General features: G+C 44.3%; 2 protein-coding genes across 3 annotated transcripts in view; both read left to right on the top strand.

Moving 5' to 3' along the window:
• ALKBH3 (alkB homolog 3, alpha-ketoglutarate dependent dioxygenase) overlaps positions 1-10,170 on the top strand; it is a 39,113-nt gene extending 28,943 nt beyond the window's left edge. The window contains exons 9-10 of one of the 2 annotated variants that reach the window (XM_032166220.2): positions 8,949-9,047; positions 9,822-10,170. In XM_032166220.2, the coding sequence (XP_032022111.1) occupies positions 8,949-9,047; positions 9,822-9,914 (192 nt within the window). In that variant the 3' untranslated portion in view covers positions 9,915-10,170. Of the gene's footprint in view, positions 1-8,888; positions 9,048-9,821 lie in introns of those variants that run through there. The other variant, XM_058446863.1, reaches the window with a different exon arrangement.
• ACCSL (1-aminocyclopropane-1-carboxylate synthase homolog (inactive) like) overlaps positions 8,967-17,151 on the top strand; it is a 143,930-nt gene continuing 135,745 nt past the window's right edge. Inside the window, exon 1 of the mRNA XM_058446857.1 lies at positions 8,967-9,047. The gene's annotated coding sequence lies outside the window, so the exon portion shown is untranslated. The remainder of the gene's footprint in view (positions 9,048-17,151) is intronic.

Raw genomic sequence — 17,151 nt, 5'->3', positions numbered from 1 at the left:
GTGTGAAACATGCCCATCTATTACCTGTGTTTTCTTCCTCTGAAATACTGTCTTGTTTTAGAATTCCCAAACTTTTCTCATTGCTATTTTCTGCCTCCTTTAAGGCCTTTTCTTTTACATTCAACCCCTTAAATATAGAGGTTCAAGATTATCTTTGATTCTGTTATCGTTCTCTACATTATTTTTTAGGAGATTATGAACTGGCAGTAGATTGTAAATACCATAGGGGCAAGGTCCCTTTCTGTCTTATTTATCATTACATTCCTAGCATTTAGTTCTACATATGTTGATTGAATAAGCAAATAAATAGGATCTCATTAGTTGTTACAGCTTTAACCATTCCTTCTTTGGTGGGATGACTTCTGAATCTCCTATCTCCAGCTTTGACTTTCATCTGAAGTTCCAGTCATCACTTTCCACATGTTCACGAGACATTTCCACTTAACAGCACATGTGACTTCCACCCTGTAATGATAAAATCAGATTCGTATTGTTCTTTCAGAAAAACTCCACACTTGCTGGTAAGTTCATTTATGTTCATGTTAACCTAACCATTCTCTTGGTCAGGTTAACACCGTAAGTTATTTTCAGCTCTTCCTTGTTCCCTTGTTTCTCATATATTATCAAGTCCCAAGTCATCTGAATTCTTTCTTGAACTACCTAAAGAACGCATCTCTCTTACAGCAACCGTCTTTATCCCAGGCACTTTTTAACCCATGCCTACGTACCAAAATGACTTTTTTTTTTTCACCCTGATGTCCTTAATTCCAATCTTTGCTCCCTCTCTTCTGTCCATTACCCAGATGTCAGGTATTATTTCCAGGAACAGTTCTTTCCTGCCTCTCTCTCACTGTCTTCTCTCATTCTCCCCTCTCCAAATATTAATTAAACCCCTACTGTGTGTCAGGTATTATACTATGCTCAGCTCTGGGGATATAGCAGTGAACATGACAAACATAGTCCCTGCCCCTAGGGGGTTACAGGTGCTAGACTATAATCCAATGAACAGAGAGAAATAGTTACAACTCATCGTTAGAGCTCTGAATTTTTATTTTAGAAGATCACTCTGGCTGCCGTGCGAAGAATAATTTGGGAAGAGGCAAGAGTAGGAGAGTAAAAGAGTAGGTGGTTGTAGTCATCGCAGTGGGAGGGAGACTGCTAGCTTGGACCAAGGTGGCATTGGGGATGAAGAGAAGTTAATGGGTTTGAGGTATATTTCTGAGGATGAATCAACAGAACTTGCCAGTAATATGTTAGATGTGGGGTCAAGGATCCAGACTCCCAGGTGTCTGACTTGAGCAGTGGTGAGTGGAGTTGCTGTTTACTCAGGTAGAAGAGAAGCCGGGATTTCTGCATTTGATTTTGTCCTTGCTGGAGGAGTTCCTTCTTCTACGTGCAAAATCTGAGATGCCTGAGGCTTCCAAATGTTAAGTAGGCAATCGACTGTATAAGTCTGGAGTTCAGACAACAGGCCTGGCTGGAGATGTCATTTGGGAATTTTGGAATAACCACAATAGTAAAATGCTAATAATAAATAACAAGTGTATAGTGTTGACTGTGTCTGGCTGTGTTCTAACTTCTTTATATTGAATTCTCCGATAATTTTATATAGTTGATGCCATTATTATTTCCATTGTACAAATGAGGTGGCTGAGACTCAGTGTTAAATCACTTGCCCAAGATGGCTTAGACAACTGTTTGTTGAATGTGGAATCGAATTAAAACTAATAATATAGACCATATGTAAAACTGTGGAATTGTACATTATCATTCAGAGAAAGAGAATAAAAAAGGGAGCGGCCAGGTGCCGTGGCTCATGCCTATAATCCCAGCACTTTGGGAGGCCGAAGTGGGCAGATCACAAGGTCGGGAGTTCAAGACCAGCCTGACCAACATGGTGAAACCCCGTCTCTACTAAAAATACAAAAAATTAGCCAGGTGTGGTGGTACGTGCCTGTAATCCCAGCTACTCAGGAGGCTGAGGCAGGAGAATCGCTTGAAACTGGGAGGTGGAGGTTGCAGCAAGCCGAGATGGCACCACTGCACTCCAGCCTGGACAACAGAGAGAGACTCCTTCTCAAAACAAACAAACAAAAAACAAGAAGGGAGCACAGAGCCTCAAAGGTTGAGCTCACTGCTTTCGTCACTTTGTTTTCCACCTGAAAAATCTTAATTTGCCTCTGTTGGAACAAAGGATAAAATAGAAACTCCTTAGCCAGATTGTCAAATCCATACATGATCTTAGCCCAGAGAGATCCATGGACTCTCACTGTTCCTGTATGGTTGCTCCATTCTACTAAGTTATCTCTTTGCTCTCCCCGGGGCTTGCTCTCCAACTTCTTAACTTAAAAGGGCCCCCTGTAGCATGAAGGCTTTCCTGATGCCTCCAGTGCAGAAATTAATAATAGTTACTGTGTGCCAGGTGCTTCCTGTGAACCTGGAAAACGAGAAACAGGTAGCAGGCTTCTACCTTGTCCTTTCTGCTCATTTGTGTTTTGTTTTTATAAATATCTTCTTAGTATAAAGATGGAGGTTTTTCTATTTTGCTCTTCTAAGGAATCAGAGATGATGTGAAAACCAACTGCCTCACTGTTATCTGAGATCCGTAATTTGGAAGCATATTTTGCTTTGAATGACTTTTTCTGATTGAGTTGGGGGTGAGATGAAGAATGTGATAATTTTTTTAAATCATGGCATTTATTTTTTAAAATCTTACTCAATATATTAAACAATACAGTTTCAGATACAAAAAAAAATTACTGCAATAAAACAGTTGAGGTGTATTTCCATTGTGCTTCCCTTCCTTATCGGGAAAGTACATTGTCCACTGAGAGACAGGATGGATGGCCTCTCCCAGCTCTACACAAAGCACAAGCCCACTGGCTCTCCTGGGCCTTGGTTAACACATGGAACAGGCTGTGTTTTCTAAAATGTTGTGGCAACACTCATAAGTCAACCATGGTTCAAATCACATATTTACATATTGGTCAATTCTTTATGATAGACAGACATAAATGAGATACAGTAAATAATTTCCAGTTGTTAAAAAAAAAAAAACAAGTACAGGAGACAAACTTGGTCATTGTACACAAATATACTTCATGTGTACAGACAGCTTCATTCAGGTCTAATTTTTTTTTAATTTTTGTTTTAGGTTAGGGTATATGTGCAGGTTTGTTATATAGGTAACTTGTCTGTCACGAGGGTTTGGTATACAGATTATTTCATCACCCAGATAATAAGCATAGTACCTGATAGGTAGTTTTTCTGTCCTCACCCCCCTCCCATCCTCCACCCTCAATTATTCAGGTATGATTTTAATTTGAAAGACCTAGACCTAGATATACTATTATTTAAGTGATAATGGCCTCTAAGATTTATTCGGATTACTATAAAATAATAAACAAATCTGCTTTAATTTAAAACTCTGCCCATTGCTTGAAACCTTGGAGGAGCCTATGCTACAATCAGTTGCTAACTAAAAGCAATGGTACATGTATTTGATATTTCCCCACAGTTTCTGCCTCTAGATTTAATTCAGTAAAGGAAGATGATATTTGAAGATGAAGTAGCACCTGTGTCCTGAGCGTCTCTCAGGCACTACTGCATGGAATGGCAAAGGGGAGGCAAGAAGCACATCAGAAGACAATGGTCTTAGACGCTTACAAGTCAGCTAAGGTGACTGACAAGGGAATCAAAGAAGGCAGTCATGTCATGGACCCATCAGCAGCATAGCTGGTCAACCCTGGAGCCGAATCTGGCCCTCAGACTTGTTTAAATTGCCAATGTTTTTAAAGACACTGAATTAATTACTAAAGTTTATAACTCAGGAAATTTCACATAAAAATCCCACTTGTCAGCTTCCCTGGAAAACCCAGAAGAGGGGGCAGCACTGGGGGAACAGCGATCTGAAACGGCTCATTGGCAGAGCAGCCACCACCTTTCTGCAGGCCCCTGGTTCTGCATGGCTCCCACTCCTCCCTGTGCTGCACTCAGCCCACACCTCTCACTTATGCTACTTGCTGGTGTTTCTGACCCCTACAGTATAGTCAGGATGCCATATAATCAGGACAGGAAATACTAGGATTTCAGAAGGAATAGAGCTTACTTTGGAGAGCAGGGTATAGTGGAAAGAGTAGGGCTTTAGAGCCGGGCCGATCTACATTCAAATGCTAGCCTGCCCTCCTGCTAGCTTTTGCCTTAGAGAAGTATTTTCCCTCCAGCTCCCCTTGCTTGTGATAAAATGGATAATATCACCTTCCTTGCCTCCCTTACGAGGTTGTACTGAGGATTAGCAATAACGGATATAGAGTGCCTGATGTGCCTGGTACCTGAGCACACGCCATGGTGGATCTTGTGGAAGAAGTCTAGCAGGATACTTTGGTTTAAGTACCTGGAAACTGTTATAAAAAGAAGCATGGAAAAAAAAGAATAACCCAACCACCACCAAAAAACAAACTCCATGTATATTAAAGAGTTAAATCTAAAAAATGTAAACTCTTAAAAAAAAACTAAAAGGAAATGCAGTTGTATATTTAACTTTCCTCAGGATGGGAAAAGACTTTCTAAGCATAAAAATCATGAAGACGAGCCAAAGAAAGGTCAGTAGAGTTGACTCTAAAATTTTTGAGCTATTCCGTGTTAAATACCATAAGTACAGTTAAAACGCAAATAGCAAATGAGAAAAGCATTTGCAAAAAGTATGACAAACAAATGTCTTAATATCTGTGGTTGTAGATCAGTAAGAAAACAGTGTTAACACCCCCATAGAACAATGGACAAAGGGCATGAACAGAGAGTGTTCACAGCAGAAGAATCACAAACAGCAAACAGAATTTAAAAAAGTAAGTTGAACTTGGGCTGGGCGCGGTGGCTCACGCCTGTAATCCCAGCACTTTGGGAGGCCGAGGCAGGTGGATCACTTGAGCCCAGGAGTTCAAGACCAGCCTGGCCAACATGGTGAAACCCTATCTCTACTAAAAATACAAAAAAATTAGCCAGGCATGGTGGCAGGCACCTGTAATCCCAGCTACTCGGGAGGCTGAGGCACAAGAATCGCTTGAACCCAGGAGGTGGAGGTTGCAGTGAGCCGAGATCACACCACTGCACTCCAGCCTGGGTGACAGAGTGAGACTCTGTCTCAAAAAGAAAAAAAAGAACTTGGCTTGTAATCCAAGATCTCTAAATTTGAATGAGTTGTCATTTCTCCCCTAATTGTTTTTCGTTATTGTCAATTGATAATGTTCAGCCAGAAGATAGGTACTGTCAAGTTTTCCTGGTGAAATTATAGATTGCTGCAGCCTTCTCAAGAAAGCAGTTTGGTAATATAAATCAAGTGCCTTAAAGTTCATATACTTGGCTCCAGTAATTCCATTTTTAAGAATATATCCTAGAAATATATGCAGAAATGTTTTGCCCAAAAATCTACTTGCAGCAGCTTTTTATTTATTTTCCCTCCTTTTAAAAAAAAAATACTGGTGTATGAAAATCAGTCTCCAACCATGTGCTCCTTACTGCTCCATCCTTAGTACTAGCATAATGCCTGATATATACAGGTGGTCAGAAGGTATTTGTGAGTTTAAAGGAAGGATGTGTTCATACAAACGAATATTCTATAACCATATTTTTGAAATGTATATTTAAAGATATAGAAAAATGCTCAATAAAATATTAAAAATGGAGTATGCACGATTGTATATCTGGAATACTCTGTGTGTATGCTGTATAAACTCTGGATGATAGGATTACAGGCGATTTTCTACATTTTCTGTGTATTCTTCCTCAGTCATTCAGTACATATTTATTCATATGTGTGATAGGCACTGAGAAATGTTTCTTAACAGGAAGACCACATAAACTTTCCCTCATGGAGTTTATAAGAGCAGAGATTGAATAAGTAATTACAAGTGCATCATTTACTTTAGTAAACTTATGTGACTTTTTATATTCTAGAAAACCTGTATGATTTTAAAGCATTGATGATTGTTTGTAATTTCTAAGGCATTCTTTTAGGACAAGAAAGGGATGATTATAAGAAAACTCCAAATCTCATATAGTATGAATTACCTTTCCAATGGAAAGAAAAATGTTTAGGTTTCTCATCTGTTGGATGGTTAATTATGACATAACAGTAAATATATTCAGATTTTTTCACCCCAAATAACATTTTCTTAAAGGAAACTCAATAGGATAATATCTTGGTGAGGTGGAGGTAAGAGTTGTGAGAAGCTTTAGAAAAGCATAATTAAGCCTTCAAATGAACTGGCTGCAGTTGGAGGAATGAGAATGTCGATCAGCATTAATATAAAAATACATGTTTTTCGCTTTTTCCATGTACTCGTAGGGTTTCCAGTATTTGGAAAACCAAGAACATCAATAACAAAACCCACCCTGTAGCTTGAGTGTGACCCTAAAAGCTTCTTTTAACCAGGATGAGGGATGGAAAATTTTATCCTTAGCCCTGGTTTTGGGGGGTGTGTTTTGTTTTGTTTTGAAGAAAACCCTGAGTAAATCAAAAGGGCTACAGAGATGTGTTTGGGTAACTTAACCACGCTTAATGACTAGGAAGGCACTCTTCTAAACAGTCTGACCTGTGTTTCCACTGTTGCTTATCCATTTATCAACTGGAGCCTTTATGCACAGCCATGTGGGCTCCTCTGGCCTTTTATCTGACTCCTAAGTGGAAAAAGTCTCCGTGCATCACCCTTCCAGCCATCTTGAAGGGTGGCTCTGTGGTCTGTTGCCACTCTGGCCTCAAGAGAAGGATGCATTTGTGAGCTCTGTGTTGCATTAGTAGGATCCCTTGCCCTCTTTCCTGTCTGTCTCCTTCTGCAAATTAGGAATGCATCTTCTAAGTCAAAGATCTTAGAAGGAATAAATAACAAGCAGCAAAGAATGAGATCACTTGTCACAGAGGGTACACTGTGGATCGGTGTCTCCTTTGTGGACTGATTCGAGTGGCTCCCTCCCAAATGAAGGCTCACCCTTGTCTGCTTTTTGGTATGGTTAATGGTTATGCTGAACGTAATGTGTTCAAAACCAACCTGAGGCTTTCTCTCATTTGAAAAGTTCAGATCTTAGGAACAGTATGTGAAATGTGATCGTTGAACATCACTTTCCATCAGTGCTGATTGCATTTCGGAATTCTCTTTCACATGTGAGGTGCATTCCTGCTTCATGTTTCCAGGTGGAACTATAGTGTTTACCTATTCTCTTCCACTGATCTAGCACCCCCTTCTCCCCAACAGTGTTTTTAATGTTCTAAGAGATCTTCATCTCAGAATTGCCTTCATGTTGTGCTTAAGTGTCTTTCCTTTCTACTTTATTTTATTCTCCTTAGTGTCTGTACTTGATTTGTAGATTAAGCCCATGTTGCACTCCCTGGTTATGTAGAGGGTAGCAGAAATTCTTCTGCTTCTAGCTGTGTTGAACCTTGATCTGATAGCTGACTATGCAGCCTAAATTAAGGAGCCTTGGACTCTCTAATCTCATGGTCAGTGCACTCCCTCCGGATATCTTTTCCCCAGTAGGACATGTGTCTCCTCTGTCTGGCTTTTTTTTTTTTTTTTTTTTAATCAGAGCAGCCTTTTGCTTTTCTGAGATGGAGCTGGGCTGCAGTGAGGGCAGGGTCACCTTCCCACTGCCCTCTGGTTGTCTGAGGGGTCAAAGGTAAGTGTTTTGGTGCCCACTTATTACTGGAAGAGAAAAGGTGGCAGACACAGTTAAAATCAATCACTGAAACCAAAGTTATTTTAAACATTGCTTCTATCTTCTGTCTATAAAAATTATGACTATGCTTGACAAAGTTACTGCCAAAAGTTGGGGCCTGGAACTTAGACTGTTTATGCAAGTTCATGATTGTTTTGATTTTGATTTTCCTAGGGAAAATCTTTGTAAACAGTTAAGTTCTCAGAAGCACCCATACAGTAATAAACACAGTTTGCACTGAAATCAATCCTGCAGTAACCCAAATGTAACCCTTTCTATCGGAAGTGAAGCAGATGAATGAATAGACCCATCAGCTCTGCCCAGAATGGAGGTGAAGAAATCAGGAAGCTCAGATCTGTCCCAGTCTCGAAGCACTTGACGTGCTCTTTGTTGCCGTGAGCACAGTTGTTTAATGCTCCTGGTTTTCAGCTGTGGAGGAGCCACACTACCAGTTGATTGCTTTGCAGCTTATGCTGTGAAGACTCCTGAGAATATTGGACATAAATTGCTTTTGAGCTCTCTGTGTAAATACAAGGCATTTGCATCCTAAGTGTACAGGAGTCGTGATCCATCCTCAAAGATGTAAACAGCCAATCTCAGTTTGACAGCACTGTTTTGGTCAAGCCAGAGCTCCCTTTGAGAAAATCTTGCTGTTGTCTGTTCTGGAAAGAGGCAGGAGTATATCTCCAAGACTCCGTAGTAGCCATGAGAAGAATTGAGACTATAGGTGCCAATCAGTAAATTAGCATACATTGTGAAAAGGTGAAGGAAGTCATCGCATCAAGTCTTGGTTAAAAGGACATTTTCCCCACACTGAGTATGTCAAAATGTAGAGCACAACATCAGTCAGATGTAAAGAATTCTTGTACAAGTGACTTTTATTTCCTTCTTAGGCCGGAATGGGCTTTTCTGCATTTTGGATTGTGATGATGATGACACTAATAGCTAGCACTTACTGCATGCCAATCTTCAAGGGATTTACACATATTCTATCAGTGGAGGCTCACCATAGCCCTAGGTGGCAGTCACTGTCATCCTCCCCATTTTACAAATGAGTAAGTCAGGGTACAGAGAGGTGAGGTAACTTGCCCACAGTCAAGCAGCTGCCAAATTACAGAGCTATATATGGATTCCCACAGTCTGGCTGAGCAGAGGTTTCCATTTTTTTTTACCTCTGTCAGGTTCTGTTGCATCTTGATCACACAGGCAAAAAATTTATCGCAACGAATGCTGTTTTCTAGGAAGAGAATGGAGACTACACATATGTGGAAAGAGTGAAGATACCGTTGGATCATGGGACCTTGTTAATCATGGAAGGAGCGACACAAGCTGATTGGCAGGTGAGGATCTGCAAGTCATATGAATCTGCTCTCATGTGGAGGCAGTTTCCTGACTCTGAGGACTATTTCTAAGTAGACATGGTGAAAAGCAAGCTGCTTTTATAATGAGCAAGAGGGAATCAGCTGACATTCTTTCCAAGGAGTTTTGCTACTACTGACAATCCAGGTGGACACTAGTGTGGCCAGTAGAACTTTCTGTGATGATGAAAGTGTTCAGTATCTGCGCTGCCTAATGTAGTAGTCACTATCCACATATGACTGACTTCTTAAAATGTGGCTTGCATGCTATAAAGAACTGAGTTTTTAATTTAATTAATTTAAATTTAAATAGCTTCAGGATAGCTAGTGACTATCTTATTGGAATACACAGCTCCGCAGCTAGGCCATGCCATTTTTAGGCCAGATCATTTCTAAGGTGCCATGTTAATGTCAAAACACTTACCATGAGAATGGGATCTCATGCCTTTCTTTGGTCTCATCCATTTATATGTTTTATGAGATTTGGGAAATGGCAGGTGTCTGAGAGGAACAGCAACAATTAGAAAAGATGAAAATATCTCACTTCAGAGGTGCTGGCATAGCACAGTGGGGCTGGGGATGGAAATTTGTTTCAAAGAAGGAACCTTTCTCCACAAGACTTCAAAGAGCTTACTACTCATTTAAGGCGGATAAGATGGAAATATTTCTGTATTCTCATGACTAAGTTTTAAGTCGCTTTGAACTAAAAGCGTGAATGTGTGTATTTATGTCAGAGTTATGTGTATTTCCATTTAGCATCGAGTGCCCAAAGAATACCACTCTAGAGAACTGAGAGTGAACCTGACCTTTCGGACAGTCTATCCAGACCCTCAAGGGGCGCCCTGGTGACGTCAGAGCTTTGAGAGAGAAGCTTCACTGAAATGGAGCAAACCTTCCACTGAGAAGCCACTTCAAGAGGCTGGTGCTGCTAGATCTCGTGATGTGGCTGTTGGGAAGATGGTGGGGTTTGTTTCCCAGCTTGGAGTCCTATTAAATGAGAGCCAGCAACTCATGTTGGTAATAGGTCTACTGTGGGAACAGTTATCCCTAACCACAGCTCAAAATTGCTGTCATCTTTGGGCAAATTAAAATCTATGTGGCAGTGCTTACGGATGATTTTGTTCATAAGCAGTTTTCCTCCTGCCCTCCCCCACCCCCCACACGCCCCGCCTTCATTTGAAGAAATATGAATGGACTTGTGCCTCTGGGGAGAAGAAAATCTCACGTGTTTGTTCCTTGTGACTACAGTGAAGTGGAGATATAAATATGCGTCAGGGATTCTGGAGCCTTCCGTAGGCAGACAGCTGCTGAAACCCAAACAGAGGTGGTTTCATCTTGGCTTGCATACTATCGTAATGGAAGGCTACATATTCAGGGAACACTGTAACTGAGTCTTCCTGCGACACACTGAAGACAGGTTACAGGCCTCCAAATAAAGAGTGGTGGCAGTATACTCTCGTCTAGCCACCTTCAAGCAGTCACCTGTAATACAAGAGAAGACTGTCCCCTTAAAGGGAGGAATCACTGAATGATGTCACAGGAAGTAGCAGGCTGAAATTGAGGCTGAAGAGCAGCAGAAGGCTTGCTCATGACAGCTGTTCCACATAGATTATTTTCCCCTCGGGAATCACTTGAGTCATCTAGACCCAAGTCAGATAGAAGTGGGAGCAGCCCTGCAGGGAATGCACTCAATTGCCTAATAGTTCTCTTCACCTTGTGTTTCAGCAGCCCTATGACTAACGCTCTCTTCTGACTCAATGTTTTCTTACATACAGGGTCCCAAGGTACAAGGGTTAGTCTGTGATGTCACTGAGGTTCCCAAAACAAAACAGAGTGGCTGCCCATTATTGCATCATAAAACCACGTGTCTTCTTGACCTCTTGACTCAGGAGCCGTGTACCAGATTCATTCCAAACCAAGACACAGAAAACCTGAGAGAAAGGAAATGAATTTAAATGGATGAAAATAGGGCGGGAGAGTTAGAGCTTCTCTGTCTGCCAGTGGGGGAAAGGTACAGTGCCTTCTTGCTTTTCATCGTGTTTCCATTCCAGGCTGTAAGGTTGATGCTCTCCATGGTCGTAGGAAAAGGCTGGGCACGCTCTGACTCGGCCTCACATGGGGCACCATGCCTGGCCAGGCTGTTCTCTGACAAGCTCTCTGGCTCCTGGCATTGTAGTCCCCCTGCCCTTTTAAAAAACAAAAAAAAAAAAAAAAAAAAAATGAGCATAGCTTGTTTCTCTAAGAAATATGAAATGCTTTCTAAAATTTGAGCACCACACCAAACTTTCCTGTGAGGGAGGTTCAAATCACCATAAGAATAAAATAAAGCCTCTTTTTAATTCTTAGCTGTTCTCATATTAATGCAAATAATACCTGGCCAGGTGATACAGCCAGCTTTGGTGATAAGTTTGATGCATGACACTAGGAAATTTATCTTCCATTCCTTACTAATGAAAGAACTGGCAGATGGTTCCAAGTCTTCCAGCGTCCTTCTTTCTTAATGGAGGGTCATGATCTCCCCTTGCGGCAGCTGTGCATTTGATCTCTTCGCTTGTCACACCCATGTCTTTCAGGGAAACATTTCTACTGTACAGCAGATGGAGTGGGCCACCACCTGGGTTTCTTGGTCTGAGAGCAGCAAATCTTCAGTTTTGTTTTTCTTGCTGTCACTCCAGATATCACATGCCAGAACTGCCCTTTTCTTTACCATTAAGATAATGTCCCTTCTGAAATGTCAAGTAGGTACTTGCCATAGAGTAAAACTACAGGGTGTAGGCATAGACAGGAATTCCAGACCATGGCAAAGGGCAGTGTGCTCAGTGGCTGCAGCAGCCTGTTGCTTTGTTTTGCTGGTGCTAGATCTGAACTAGGAATTAGAGGTGAAGCTGTTTTTGCTTACATTGCATATAAAGCTGAGGAAGCAAATGTAACAGCAGTAGCATGAAGAAAAACAGGTTTCGGTTTTGTTTTTGCTGCCCTTTTTCTGAGCTTCAGCAGGCACTGTCCTAGGAGCTTTTATACATAATCCCTAATCCTTCCCACAGCGCTGCAAGAGAGAGGTCCTATTCCCATTGTAGAGGCTAGGAAACTGAGTCTCCAAGACGTTAGGTAAGTTAACAGGGCTTGTAGTGGCAGAACCAGATTTCAGACTGCAGGCTAGTTTCTCAGCCTGTTTGGTTTCCCTTTGCCATGCTGAATGTAGGCGGAATGGTCTGCTGAGCACTCCTGGGAGCCTGAGCCTCAGGGCTGGCTCCTGCCGAGCTGGTCACAGCTGACCACAGGCCACCTGTTTGTTCCCTGGCTTTCCTGTTCATCAGGGCAGGCATCTGCATCTCATCTTCCCTGAATCAGCATCAGCATCTTCTAGCCAGAAACTGCTGGTGACTGGACTAGCAGTTGCCCATTTCATTGGGGAAGCTCCTTTTGAGGGGACAGAATCCAGCTTCTGGTGAATTAGACAAATTCTCAGCCAACTTTCCTTGATTTTCTGGCAAGTGTTTCCTGACCATATCCACCTTCAGAGATATGAAACATTTAGAGACAGATAAGTTTTCCCCTGTGGTCCTTTCTTACCTCATTCTTATCTGTGAATATACTTGGGGACCCTGAATGACACCCAAACTCATATCAGGCTTTTTCACAATACTTACCAACACCATTACTCCAGTCAGCAGCCCAAAGAAACATCAGGCTCCACACTAAAAGTGTCTTCTTTACAACAGGCAACTTGCTCCAAATATGGGTTGGAACACTCATACTTAGCACCAGATTGCGTCCCCATTGTTGAAATCAGGATCCACATTGATCCATCATTAACCCACTAGCTCGGGTGGCATTGACAATTCCTGATAAGTTTGAGTCACAGCTAATAAACCTGCCCTTTCCTTGTGGCACCCACTCTCTGCCTCTGTGGCTGATGTGATCCTCCCCTAGTGCATGGCAGGTCTGTCTGGACACAGTAACCATAGAGCCGTCTCCTGAATTGCATCATTGCATTGCTGAAAGAGTTAAGTAGGCCCTGCAGTGCACTGAATGCTCCAGTTGGAGGGTTTCAGAGAAAGTCCTGACAAACAACGGGTTCCTGCCCTGCTGGGAATATTTCTTCTTTGAGTTCTGGCAGCTATTACTTGGCTGCGGAATATCTAAGACCCACTTTGCCTTTTCTGGTCATAAACACTTGTAGTGTTGAATCTTAAGTCTTGATTATTTTTTTTAATGGTGGCTTTGATAAAGCCGAATGTCTCCATAGTGATGCATTCTGTTTATTTAAAACTTTACTTATACATGATTCCACCCACACGCTTTCCTCAGAGGGACCTGGTCTACAACTGCCCTCTTTCCCAACCCCATTTTGTGTTTGGAAGGAACACGCATGTGAGACCCTTGTCAGATTGGTGCTGCTGCAATCCATTCTTAGATGTGATTCCTGTGTCTTGGTGTCAATAGGGAAATGACTTCAGTGTTTATTTACTAGAGTGACTAATGGTGCCCTTTCCAGCTGGTCTAAAGCTGATGTGCCTCCATTTATAATAAGCCTTCCCCAGCCTGTGAATAGAGCCCCATGTTGGGCTGAGCTGTCTGTTAGTGTTTAAGCTGGATGGGGAAGAGGAGGCAGTGTCAGAGCACAGTGGAGGAAAACAGGATAAATTAAGCTGTAGCTTCGTAGCCAGCACTACCAAGAAGGCTGTTTTCTCAAATGAGCCTGCTTGGAGCTGGCAGAGGCCTGTGTGTACGACACTGTTAGGATGATTTCTGTGCCATCACTCCCCCTCATAGGAGCAGTGATGTCACGCTCTCTCAGCACAGGGACAGTCCCTATTCTCATGTGGCCTCCAGGAATGTGGACACGCCTTCACTGCTCTCACTGCTCTGGCTGAGCCCACTGACTTTTAGCTCTGGATGCAAATTCTGGTGTCTGAAAGGGAAGGAAAGGGGAAAGTGGGGAGGGAGCTTACAGAGTAACTACTCCCTTGGGACCACAACATCCATAATCTGATTTATTCCTAAAAGAAATCCTATGGCTGTTTTTGTTTTTCCTAAACACCTGAGGAAACTGAAGTACCCAGAGGATTTATCAGATCTGGGATCCGGTGTCCCCGGTGGTCTGGGAGAGACAGCCCTGGGGGGCTAGCCCAGCCATGCCCGCTGCTGTGGCCTGTGGGACCTCCCGTCCCCCAAGCCCTGGCCCTGGGGCCGGCAGCCTGGGTGGTAGGAGCGCTGCAGCCAGAGCCTCCTGCGTCTTTTTCTGGGAGCCCCGGTGGGAGCTCGCCACTGGCCGGATAGTGGGAGGAGGCGGTGAGCCGCGCGGGCACCTGAGGGCCTTGCAACCGTGTTGTGAGGGGCTGCTCCCTGCAGGAAGGACGGGGGCAGGTGAGCTGGGACAAGGACCTGGAGGCCGGAGGCCAGGAACCCAGCGCTAGCCCCGCAGCCTCCAGGCTATGTGTGGCCAAACCGGTTCCCACAGCACGAGTGGCAGAGCCGGAAGGGCCACCTCGCAGGAAGGCGCCCAGGTCCCTCGCACCCTGGGAGGTCAGCTGGGTCATCACTGCTTGAGTCTGAGCCGCCTGCCTGGGGGCTCGGTCAGGACACCAGCCTCGCCACCAGTCCGCACTTGGAGGATGGCCACGGGGCCCCCTGGGGTGAAACCACCAAAGGCGGATTCTACAATGAGGGCTCCCGCAGGCCTGGAGAATGTGGGATGGCTGGAGGAAGGATGCCATGGGGCCGTTCAAATGGGCAGAACTTAGGAAAGTCAGAGAGAGGAGGGGAGCCCCACAAAAGTGTCTCCTTCGGGTTGTTTCCTGGAATGTTTCCTCTGAAAACATGTCAAGGGACTAGCCACCAGTTTCTTCCCAGCTTTCTCTCTCTTTCTCTCAGACTTTCAGCCTCCATTCACCTGAAGTGAGAGGGAAAGGAGGACAGCTGGCCTGGAGGTAAAAATCAAGAGGGGAGGTGTGAATGTGTGGCTTCTCACTCCCCTAGCCTGCCCAACCTCCTCCAGGCTCTCTACTGGGAGGAGGGGTGCAGAGAGGAGAGCTGGTGAACTCCCATGCACATACTGCCCTTTGACTCCCCAAAGCCCTGTGGGGTGTCGGTAGGCCCCTATCAAATGCTTAGGTCAGTGTTCTTTCTGCCACTCTGAGAGGCCTGGTGACAAGAGGGAACACGGGGAACAAGCAGCCCCAGAAGGTCACGGTGCCTATTGGGACAGCCCTCCAAGGAGTGGTATTGATCGTCTCTGCGCTGCACCAGCCAGGTGGCTGGATATGTGGCAAGGATCCCTGCTGCAGCTTGAGGTAGCATCCTCCTGAATCTAGTGCCAGCTGAGCTCTGCACCAACCGATGAGGGGAATTAGCTGGACAGTTTCAGACAAGACTGGCCCCGTTCACTTTTGCAAGGGGGTACATGCTCCCTCTTACGGTCACAGTACTACCTGCAAGAGTAGAACTGGGGAGCAGCTCTGACACCCCACCCCTGCCCTAGCTCCACATCTGCCGGAATGACTGTCCGAGCCCTGTGGGGAGAGGTGGAAGGAGCCTAGGCTTCAGTCAGGTGGACCCAGAGTTGAATCCCAGCTCTGCCCTTTCTAGCTGAGTCACCTCAGACCAGTCAGCCTCCAAGCCTGTTTCCTCCACCGTGAAATGGACTCAGAAGCAGCCCCCTCTTGGGGGTCCTGTGAGGCTTGAGACCGTGCATATACTGCCTGACGGTAACCCACTTAGTAATACGATTTTTTAAGTGCACCATTTCACATGCCCTGCTAACCCCAACCCTAACCCTTATGCTGGGTGGGCGGTCCTTCTGTGGCTGACGGATGGCCCTGTGACCCTGCCTTTCCCCTTGGCAGGCTCCCCTGGTGCCCTCGCGTCTGTTGCAGTCAGCAAGGTTGGGGGGTGGGGTTGGGCAGAGGCTTTCTAGAGAATGGCCAAAATGAAAACTGTGTGCGAGTGGAGCTGATCATATTAAGATCCAGCTGCACTTAAGCCCCCCATGGAAGTTCTTTAGGCCAAACTGAAGAGAGCTCCCAGATGCCAAAGTGGCCTCGCGTTGATGCTCTGCTCACTCTCGGCTGCCCCACCACATGCTCCCCAGGTAATTGGTTTCCTAATGCACTATCCCTGGACAGATTCCAGGATTCCAGCGCCTTGTCCCCTTGGGGTCAGTTCTTGACGTTTCCTCGCCTGGCAAGGGTCACCAACCAGGCTCAGACGCACCCCCACAGGACTGTATTGTTTCTCGTTCTTGCAGGCCACTTCCAAACTCTGTACAGAACGCCTTGGCCTGCAAGAGTAAACAAGATTACCAGGCAGGAATTCTGTTCAAGACCAGGGCTTTTATATCCAGAGACTGTGAGTCAGATGCAGTGAGGGGTACATGTAAGGAAGACACAGTGCCTTCCATTACAGATAGAAGTAAACCCACGTGGCTTCTATTTTCCTTGGCAAAATTAGTTTTTTCTCCTTACTACAAAAGAGGTTTGTGTTCTTTACAAGAAATTAAAAAGATAAAAAGAGAAAGCGTTTGTAACTTCACAAGCTAGACATAGCAACTCTTTACATTGGTGTGTGTGTGTGTGTGTGTTTGTATAAGACAGGGTCTCACTCTTTTGCCCAGGTTGGAGGGCAGTGGTGCAATCATGGTTCACTGCAGCCTTGACCTCCCCGGGCTCAGGTGATCCTCCAACCTCAGCCTCCTGAGTAGCTGGGACTACAGGTGCACCCCACCACACCTGGCTAATTTCAGAATTTGTTGTAGACGGTCTTGCCATGTAGCCCAGGCTGGTCTGGAACTCCTGGGCTCAAGCGATCTGCCCCCTATCAGCCTCCCAAAGTGCTGGGATTGCAGGCGTGAGCCACTGAGCCCAGCCAACTTTTCACAATTTGCAGTATATATATTTTTTTTCTACACATTTATGTGCTTTTTAAAAGAAAAAAGTGCCATCCTACTGAACTAATAGTTTTGGGGCCCTTGTCTACTTAGGTACATTGGTGCCTGCCATTAATTCTTGTTCTATGACATCATCTTGAGTGGCTGCATAGTGTTATATACAGTTGTATTGTTATTTAACCAGTTCCTTTGTGTTGG

This window comes from Hylobates moloch, unplaced genomic scaffold, assembly GCF_009828535.3.
Source record: "Hylobates moloch isolate HMO894 unplaced genomic scaffold, HMol_V3 SCAFFOLD_11, whole genome shotgun sequence".
Classification (NCBI taxonomy): Eukaryota; Metazoa; Chordata; class Mammalia; order Primates; family Hylobatidae; genus Hylobates; species Hylobates moloch.
The sequence above is the reverse complement of the archived record's forward strand: the minus strand, read 5'-3'. Positions and strand labels throughout refer to the sequence as shown.